The following is a 10,260-nucleotide window of genomic DNA, read 5'->3' as shown; positions in this document are numbered from 1 at the left end:
CCTTATTATTTACCAAACATGGACAATTTGGAAACAATTCAAATTGCTGAATGCCTCTTACACAGACCTATTATTTAAAGTAGTAGTCTTTTCTTAATTTAGTAGTCCCAACATTCTAAGGTCCCGATGTTCTATAGAATGTCTCAAACACAAAATAAAACAAAACACATACCCCTACCAACAAACGTTAAAAAATCAACAAATAAAACTAAACTCAAGCCCAGCCGGTGTGGCTCAGTGGTTGAGCATCAACCTATGAACCAGGAGGTTATGGTTCGATTCCTGGTCAGGGCACATGCCTGGGTTGTGGGTTTGATTCCTAGCAGGAGGCCTGCAGGAGGCAGCCGATCAAGGATTCTATCATTGATGTTTCTATCTCTCTCTCCCTCACCCTTCCTCTCTGAAATTAATAAAAATATATTAAAAAGAAAACAAACTAAACTCCAGGGGTAGAAAGGGCTCCTTCCTTTCCACCTCTTCCCTCTTTCCAAGATAAGCCCTCCTGTATCAATTATGGGATAATTTACACACTTTCCCCTTCTCCCAAACAAGAGATTTCAGATATGAGATGTGGTCCAAATTTTGCTTTTTAAAACTCTGAATTTATTTTAGATAACTTACAAGTTTGGATAACACACACGTGCTTCCTCTTTACACAATGAGCTTTCTCCTGGCTTGATAGCCTTTTAATTTATCATTCATTTTCTAAGACACGAACTCCACTGAAATCCAGAACTAAGTGTGTGACAAGGTGTATGGCATTTTGATGGAGGAGGGAGAAGGGGCCAGCAGGCACAAGGACAATTATCCCGGGTCCAAACATAAACGTCTGGCTCTAATTTCTCTTTAAATAAACCTGGAAAGGGAAGTCAACTCCGGACAATCAGCCAGAATTACTTTCTGGCAAAAGCTGGGTTTATTTGGCTGCCTTTGTGATTCAGAGAGGGCTGCTTAAGCAGTGCTTCGGGGTGCGATGGGGGGGGGGGGGGTAGGGGGGAGCGATTATGCATTTCCTCCATTTCACAAGTTAAAAAGTTGTGCTTCTCGGCAGCTAGATTCGGAGGGCTAATTGTGCCATTGGAAGGCACACCCAGAATCTTCGCTCAGGCTCGCGGCGACTGGGAGCAGCTCCTTCACATTTACCATTACTCTCTGCCCAACCTGGGTCCCGCCCCCCGCTTTCCACCAGACACAGGGAGCCCTTAATAACAACCCCACGCCACGCAGGGATGTGTGCCGGGGAGAGAGGAGAAACCGCAGGAGACCACGCACGCATCTTACCAGCTCTGCTGCGCACCCTTCTAGGACCCTCGCTCCCAGGAGCTGGCAAACGCTGGCCCTTAGAGGAGACCGCGCGCGCGCCCGCACCCTCGCAGAGCGGGGCAGCTGAGCAGAGCTTTCAGCTGCTCCTGGGGGAAGCGCCCTCTTCTCGCACCCAAAGAGACGCTTTGGGGCAGGGAGCCCACCCAACCACCTTCCCAACACCCCCTGGACGCCCCTCCCCGGGTTTCAGGATCTGTGTGACACCCCCCCGCCCCATAAGGTCATCGAAAAATGCCCTTAAACAGAACCCCCGAGGCGCCCTCACTGCTCGGCGCCTCTCAGAACACTCTCCGTGGGAAGGACAAGGAAAGAGGGACCAAGGACTAGCCCCTGGGTGTGAGGCTGGGAGGAGACTCCTGGGGACCCTGGAACATCTTGGCTGCTAGTTTAAGGCCAGCGCTTGTCTGTCTCCTGCCCACAACAGCCGCTCTAGGAATTGCCCTAAAGTAGTTTGGGAAGGGGGAAACAGAAATCCCTGTTTGAGGGCAGGGGAAGAGCAGGTTATGGGCGTCAGAGAAAGGACATACGAGGGTGTTTCAGAATGGGGGAGACACGGACAGGTTCCAGAGGGGTTTATGTCCTTCCCTGGGCCCAGAGAACCTGTTCAGGAAATGCAGGCTTAGCCACGGAATAGAAGATCAGCAGGGACCCAATGAGAAGACCACCCCTCCACTCTTTCCAGCCTGGGCTGCACGACCCTTGGGCTTCCACACCGGCGAAGTGGGGAGCAGACCTTGGTCACCAACAAGGTCCCTCCCCACCCCAGTACCTGGACCACACTTCACAATGGGCCTGCAAGTATGCCCGCGGAGGATGACAAGCCAATTTTAAAAAATAGTTATTTCTTTTAGCCCTTTCAGCCAGGGTAATGCTATAATGATTAACTTGCTCACTCTACAATACTTAAGCACTGGAGACAAGTTGTATGATTCAAACGTGACTATTACACCTATTTCCAACGAAGAAAAGACGGGGCATTTCCCAAGAATGGTTATGGTTGGTAGTCACTCTCCCCAAGCCTCTGACAGTCTTCCCACGGGCCCTTTCCCACCCACAGACTCCTCATGGCTTTCGGCACCTGGAAGCAGCTGCAACCGCTTGCCTCAGTTCCCACTGCATTTCTCCGTTCGGAAGGGCTTGGAAAATGACAAAAGTAACCCGCAGAGGGTAGCACTATTGGTCAAGGCTACCACCACTGGCTCAGAATTATGGATGTTTTTAGCAAGATCAGGGCTAAGTGGGCACCTGCCCTCACACCTCTTGTCCAGCAGGGTAACATCTTATATAGTCCATGGCTACTCAAAGGCGGAGCTTTGTAGCTTTCCCAGCCAATAGTGAGGCTGCGGTGTGGTCAGGAGAGAAAATGGGAGGTGAGCAATGATGCTGAGAACAGATGGTAGGCCAGGCGGCAGGTGGGTGTGAAGTGTGTGTCTGTCCTCAGCTGGAGGGAGGGAAAACAATTCCCCAGCAGCTGAAAGAACTCCCGAATTAAGGAACCTCCTGCCTTCTGGAGGCAGGGCCTGTCTTGCTCCTGGACAACCTCCTTTGACTTTTGTTAAAAATTGGACTGTTAACCTTCATGGATCACGGAACCTCAGTTTGGAAGCACATGTTAGCTTCGCCTCTCAAACATGTGGTCTGGTGTTTGTTTCTTGAGCTGTAAAAGAAACTTGCCTTCCATAGGGGAGTAGCTGTCAATGTGATGTAAAATACGAAGTGCCTCCAATACAGTAGATGAGGATTTAGGACAATGAAACCTGTCCTAAGTTCTCCTCCTCTTCTCAATCCACACATATCCACACATACTACCTGACACAGGGCCCTGAAATCCTTCCAGGTGAAACTGATCCACAAAAGGGAAAACATACCATCATTCCATTGGTCTTCTTTGTAAATTGAAACACTCCTGGGATTATTAGGGCCTGGGAAGTCACTAATAAGCTGAATTAGCCTTTGAGATGTTTTTCTTTTCTTCTAATAGAGCAGGGGTGGGGAACCTTTGTCCCGCCAAGGGCCATTTGGCTATTTATAACATCATTTATAACTAAATGATCAACTTAAAAATTAGCCTGCTATGTTTGGTCAAACATTTAATTAACTCACCCCTAATGCCTTGGCAGTGCCAAACCCAATGATTTCTCAGGCCTTAAACAGCCTGCAGCTGGATGTTCCTCACCCCTGCAATAGAGCATGATGAGCCAGGATCCCTGGGGGAAGAGAGAAGGAAGGGCCCTTCAGCTCTAAAAGACTCGGGTCCATGAATCCCTCTCTAAGAAGTTATATGCTGGGACTCCTGCCGTTCTTTTTGCTGGTACACCATGTTGTCTCAAATGTTTATGGATACTTTAGAAATGGGAGGGGAAAAAATTTTTTTTCTTATTGTTTGTCCCAGGGGAGCAGCCCTTATGACTTTTAAACAGTTCAAGAATGCTAGGAGTCTTTTGTATTAATTTAGTTTCATCTCCTGATATGGCACAACTGTTTTGCCAGTAAAACATACAGGTGTATTCTTTTTGCTTTGGTGGTGGGAGGGGCATAGGTCATGGTGATAGCCCTGAAAGTCCTCAAAATGCCCTCAGGTAAGGTAAATAGGTATGTATGTCCTCATTTAAATGCCCTGGCCGGGTGGCTCAGTTGAAGCATCCTCCCTAGGTTGTGGGTTCAATCCCCTGGTTGGGGCATATATGGGAGGGAGGCAACCAATCAATGTTTCTCTCTCACATTGATGTTCTCTCTCTATCTCTCTCTCCCTTCCTCTCTCACTAAAAATCAAAACAAAATAAGCAAGCAAGCAAACAACAACAACAACAAAAATACCTTGGGGATTAAAAATGAAACAGCCTAGAGTGAATACGTTTCTTAAGTCACTTTCTAGGATTATTTTTACTTGATGAGTTTTCCGCACCTTAAATTATTTCCTTTTATTTTTTCCATTAATTTTTATAGCCGAGAGAATTTTATTGAAAACGTCCTCCTTTTAAGACACCAGAAAAATGTAAATGTCTCAGCAGAGTTTCTAAATCATGACATCCGTGTGATTCACAAAGAAAGATATTTTTTATGACACAAAACTAAAGTTCTCTATTTATCAGTGGGAACATCCTCTCTCTGAGGTCTAACGCATGTAGTCATCCGAGGCTGTCATGGTTCCTGGGTCCAAGACGGTGCTGCTTTCGGCGCTCTTAGAAAAGGATGAGTCTGAGACGCCCTCGGCCGGCTGGAAGTAGGACAGAGATGCCAGCTCCGGGTGGACAGAGTACTGACGATCAAGTTGCTTGTTATAACTGAAAAAACATACATCAACAATTGTTTTAAGTGATGTACGTTTGCAGCGCAACTCAAAACAGTATCACAAACGTTAAACCAGTGTGTGGATTCTGTCCAATCTCTCGCATACTTGGTAGCACGCTATGAAAATGAATGAAAACTGCTAGACCCTAAGCAGGTGTGCTATTTAGAACAGAGTGGTGGCCCTTTTGTTCCAAGGCTTTCAACAAAGGATGCCTAGCCAGATGCTCTTTCCTTCCCAGTTGATTAGGGTGGTTTCTATTTCTAGAAGATTATTTTAAAATATTGGGGACATGTTTAAAGAGGGCCTTCCCTCACAGACAGCCCATGCTTCTTTCTGAATCAGGGAAATGTGGCCTGCTGAATACCGTCCGCATACATTTGGGAGTCACATTTCCTGACAGTCTGCTGGAGAGGCAACTGGGAGCGTCACATCGTGCGTTTCACAGACCTTCCAGAGGTCTGTAGACTTACGTGGTCTTCAGCTTGTACAGCAAGGCACTAGATGATGCCAGGAGGATGGTGAAAAGGAGGAGGGTCAACAGTGAGATGCCCAGCATTAATTTTAACTTGTCATCCTGTGCTTCTACCCCTTTGTCTTCACTCGTAGCATTCAAATCAGAGCCTGAGAAGAAAGAAAATGCAATGGAAAGGGCCCTTGTGTCCGCAGGGTTTTCTGGTGGGTAAACATTACAAAGCCACTGCAGGCCTTCCACCCTCAGGAACAGTCACAACCACTCTCCTGCCCTCAGGCAACGCAAGGAGAAGGCTATGGTGGCCCAGACTCTTAACTTTTCCCGTGTAATCTTCCCAGCACCCTGAGAAGCTGTCCTTAGCTCCATTTCACAGGATCCCAGAGTGTCTGAATTTGCCGTGGCACTGAGCTGGTAAGTGATAAAATTTGGTTTCAAACCCAGGTTATATTAAAATGTGTATGTAGCAGACTTCCTCTCTGACTAGTAAAAACCAGTTCACGACTCTAAAGAGATTACTACTAACAATATGAGTTTACACACATCCTTCGAAAGAAAAAGATGCAGTTCTCCTATTGGGACATGCATTGATTTTTCTTTTCAGCTAAAATGATGCTTTCTCCATGAGGCTTAAGAACTGAACTTGCCCTTTTATTACTGAGTTCAAACCTAGTATACTTGACGTTAAAAAAAAAGAAATGGAAACTTACTTAACTTTCTAAAATAAATTCTATAATAAAGATATGTCCAGATTCAGATATGTCAGGTCTTTTTACTAAATCTATTAATGAAAATATATCTTTGCTGTCAAATTTTTATTTTTTAGATATGTCTGACTAAATATTTGTATACTTAATTTATATAATGACTAGAGGCCCGATGCATGAAGATTCATGCAAGAATGGGCCTTCCTTCCCCTGGCTGCCGGAGCCACCTTTCCACCTTCCCACACTGCCCAGAGGCCTGGAGCTGCTGGGTCAGTGTGGAAAGCCTGTGTCGTTGCCATGGCAACAATGCAAGCATCCCGCCCCGCCCCTGGCCGCTCGGAGCCTGTGTATGCAAATTAACCTGCCATTGGGCTTTCATTGAAAAGGCATCCATATTGGCTCATCTACACTAATGAAAGAGAAGTATGCAAATTGACTGTACTCCACTATGCCAATCAGCCAATCAGGAGTGAGTATGTAAATTAACCCAACAAAGATGGTAGGTTAATTTGCATACACAGGCTCCCAGCGTCCGGGGGCGGGATGTTTGCATCATTGCCATGGTGATGACACAGGCATTTTGCACTGCCCCAGCCGCTCCAGGCTCTGGGCAGCATGGGAAGGCGGGAAGGTGGAAAGGTAGCTCTGGGCCGGAGCAAAGGCTGTGCTGGCAGCCAGGGTAAAGAAGGCCCATTCTGCATGATCTTCGTTCATCAGGCATCTAGTAAATTGTAAAAATGGTGCCACACTAATACAAAGTGTTAATAAGCGGGAAAACCAAGCAGTGGAATATATGAGAACTCTCTATAATTTCTGTTCACTTTTCCTGTAAGCCTAAAATCACTCTAAAAATAGAGTCTGTTCATTAAAAAAGCAAACTGCATTCTATACTTTATTCACTTGCCTACTCCTCCATTTGGTTTATCTGGTTCAGGAATAGAAGTTACAAAACAGGAAGACAGAATTAAATAGTCATGTGCAGTACGGTAACTGGAGAGCATGCTTGAAATCCGCAACTTTCCTAAAACAGGAATGTCCGCTCTGCTACTATGTTAGCCACCACACTCCCCTCTGACATACACCTTACCAGAAAACAGTCTCACCACACAGGCACTAAAATGTGTGCCGGCATGTATGCATTCATTTCATTGAAGTATTTTGTTCTTACTTGGAATTGCTTGAAATAATTGATCTCTTGGTTCTTCCTCTGGCACTGTTTCATTTAAAGCTGTAAAAACAATAAATTGGTGTTATGGGAAACAAAATTCACTTACTGACATTGTGTGCATGTGTAATACATACAGTTTATTCTCATTTATTCATGCTAGTTATTTTTATAATATAGAGGAAATACAGGGTTAGGATCCTGCGAGGTCACAACATTTCCATCAACCAATCAATGCAAAGCCCTGTTTTATGTGTGTTTATGTTTAAAGATACTTTATTTTAGTATATATGGCTGATTCATTACATTGAACTCACAGCCAACAGCACTATAACTCCCGCTAAGCAAAGCTTATCTAACACACATTTTCTCCATAAGGTTTTTCTCCACTAGCATTTGAATGCTATACTTGGGGGCCATTTTAAACAGCATAATCACCCACAGAAAACACGAAATACATGTAGCATTAAATAGACCACAAAAATGACACGCATTTACAGTATGAGCGCTGAAAAAAGAAGGCGGGATGCTGCCTTTTTCCACCTCAGCTAGGAATGTGAGCAACAGGCAATTAAAACATTTCGCTGCTCTGAGCCTGTCTGCACATGACTGCAAAAGTGCTCTAGCATTGATTTGGGGGTTACAAATAAATCTCAGATGTAGGTAAATTCTCAAATACAGAATATGCAAATATTGAAGATCAACTGAATATGGCATATGTCTTACATTTCTATTGCATGCATATATGTGTGTGATATTACATTTATACATGTGTGCTTCTACAGTAAACATGCAATTCATGTATGATATGTGCATTATGTTTATAATGCATGCTTAAATATTTATGATGTATGCATTAATTTTACGCATGCATATATTTTGATATGTACTTTGCATTTATTTATATATTTCCATGTGCTTATGTGCATGCTGCTCCTAACACAAAGAGGGACTATATTGGGCAAGAACCTTATTTAAAAATTTTTAATCTTAAAAAAATTGATTGCAACATTTGTAGGAGCATGAAACTTTTGAGAGGAGAATCAGAAAAAGCGAAACACTTGACCAGCCTTCTGGATGTGTTCTGCATTTACACGTGATGATGGCAGCAAAATGTTGACATTCATTCTTAGTATTGGAACTGTTTACACTGATCTTGGCTTTCTTACATAAGGCTCTGGAACAGAAAAAATCATTTTCCCAGTTACCTAACTACTATGAGTTTACCTTTAGCTAACATTGTCCAAAATGCAGGCTCATTTGGACCCTCAGTTGTTTCTGTTTAAAAAACAAAATAGAACAGGATGACAAAATAAGGTAATTTGGCTTTAGTAAATTTGTGCCAGAACATTCATTCATTCACTTGTTAGTTTAGTCATTTAATAGTTACCTCTTGAGCTTCTACCATGTACAAGACCTGTAGTTAGCAGTGAAGTGACAGAAATGAACACCACAGTCTTATATGCTCAAGGAACACACTCGATTTCAAAAGCAGACAGGAATCACTGCCAATTATGTTGTAGGATAAGGAGGGCGTTAAAGGAAACGCACAGGTGGTATTCATGGAGGGACCAAAATCAACTTGCAAAAGCTGGAAACCCTTCAAAGGGGAGATGGTGCTTTAATACAGGCGCAGAGGGCTAGACATTGCCAAGCAAACAAGTCCAGAGGGAGGTCATTCCACTGTGAGCAGACTCAGAACCATAACAGGTTGGGCAAGCTCTTGGAGCTTCAGGAAGTCTGGAATGAAGAATGTGGATGGGGCATATGACCAGGGAAGAGACTGAAACGTTCTTTAATGTTTAGGTCACGTCAGACTTGACTGCCCAGTTAGAGGTTAGAATGTGACCCCAAATTTAAGTAGTGAAACTTAAATTTTTACTCATATAGTGATATGCTCTAGATATGCCTATAGTGCTGTAACTTTAAAATTTTGAATATTCTTTCTAGATGGTTCTTTAGTATTTTCTTCTTCATTTACTTTTAGTAAACTAAAACTTTAGTGCAAATGACTAAAGATATTGAAGAAGTAAAATACCAGCATGATCAGATTTCTATTTTTAAACATATCAAAAGCTAAATAAAGGTTTTTATGTTTAGTGGTGTTAAAGATGCAAATGAATTGAGGGTAATCATATTAGTAACATACTTATATTGCATGAACTGGAGAAAATAGTTTTGTGTAACAACAGGTCCATTGTCCTCAATTAAACCACTCACTTAAGACTTCCTGGGTTGTTATGGTTTCACAAATATTTTATAAGGACAATATTCTTGGCAGGAAAGTAAAATGATTATTTTTTATTTTGCAGCATCTTACAGCCACACCTCCACAAATAATCTTAGGAAACATTAATCATTGCCTCTATGCGGAGAAAAGTTTATTCCTCGAGCAGGTAGAAATTTTTATTTAATTATTAAAAGGTATATTAAGCCCTAGCCATTTTGGCTCAGTGGATAGAGCATCGGCCTGTGGACCGAAGAGTCCTGGGTTCAAACCCGGTCAAGAGCATGTACCTTGGTTGCAGGCTTCTCCCTGGCCCAGGCCCCAGTCAGGGCATGTGCAAGAGGCAACCAATCGATGCGTTTCTCTCACATTGATATTTCTCTGTCTTTCCCTCTCTCTTCCACTCTCTCTAAAAATCAATGGAAAAATATCCTCAGGTGAGGATTAAAAAATATTATATTAAAATGTATTAAATATTTATATATATTTATATCTTATGTGAAATATATATTAATTATGTGTTTATGTTAAATATAAATACATTTCATATAAATATATGCATAAATATAAATTTAATACTTTTTATTAAAATAAAATTGTATTCTAAAAAGAGCTCATTTCCTACCCCTTGTCAAATACATCTGAAAATTGACCCTTAGATTTTCTTGGTTTAAAATATTTTAGCGCCCTAGATGGTGTGGCTCAGCTGGCTGAGTGTCCTCCTGATTCCTGGTCAGGGCACATGCACAGGTTAAGGGTTTGGTCCCAGGTTGGGTGCGTGTGGGAGGCAATGGATCAATGTTTATCTATTGATATATCTCTCTCTCTCTCTCCTCCTCCTCCTCCTCTCTAAAACCAATAAAAACATTTTTTTAAAAAGATTTTAGAGTGACTTTGAACTGTAGCAGTACAAGTTCTTTAAGCATGCTATTATTTTATGAAATACTCAGAGTAATGAAACTTAAATTTTTACTCATATAATGATATGCTCCCGGTATGACTACAGTGTAGTAACTTTAGTACTTGGAATTCTTTTTATCGAGGGTTCTTCAATGGGTGTTCCAGTTGTCTCATTGA

General features: G+C 42.7%; 1 protein-coding gene across 1 annotated transcript; it reads right to left on the bottom strand.

Annotated features, from left to right (window-relative positions):
• Positions 1-4,266: 4,266 nt before the first annotated feature.
• Positions 4,267-10,260, bottom strand: EQTN (equatorin). Its single transcript, XM_080668048.1, has 5 exons — positions 10,207-10,260; positions 8,184-8,234; positions 6,960-7,019; positions 5,086-5,236; positions 4,267-4,607 (listed from the first exon to the last, which is right to left on the bottom strand). Exons 2-5 carry the CDS (start codon positions 8,194-8,196, stop codon positions 4,439-4,441), a joined length of 393 nt encoding a protein of 130 aa, XP_080524174.1. The 5' UTR covers positions 8,197-8,234; positions 10,207-10,260; the 3' UTR covers positions 4,267-4,438.

Source organism: Plecotus auritus, assembly GCF_963455305.1.
Source record: "Plecotus auritus genome assembly, chromosome: 5".
NCBI classification, from domain to species: Eukaryota; Metazoa; Chordata; class Mammalia; order Chiroptera; family Vespertilionidae; genus Plecotus; species Plecotus auritus.
Note: the sequence above shows the minus strand (reverse complement) of the source record. Positions and strands in the feature narration are given on the sequence as shown.

Excerpts from the sequence above, each read along its gene's own strand:
- EQTN (XM_080668048.1), bottom strand. Across the intron at positions 5,237-6,959 it reads ATTATTTCAAGCAATTCCAA|GCTCTGATTTGAATGCTACG; the intron begins GTAAGAACAAAA and ends CTTTCTTCTCAG. Across the intron at positions 4,608-5,085 it reads CTGTACAAGCTGAAGACCAC|TTATAACAAGCAACTTGATC; the intron begins GTAAGTCTACAG and ends ATGTTTTTTCAG.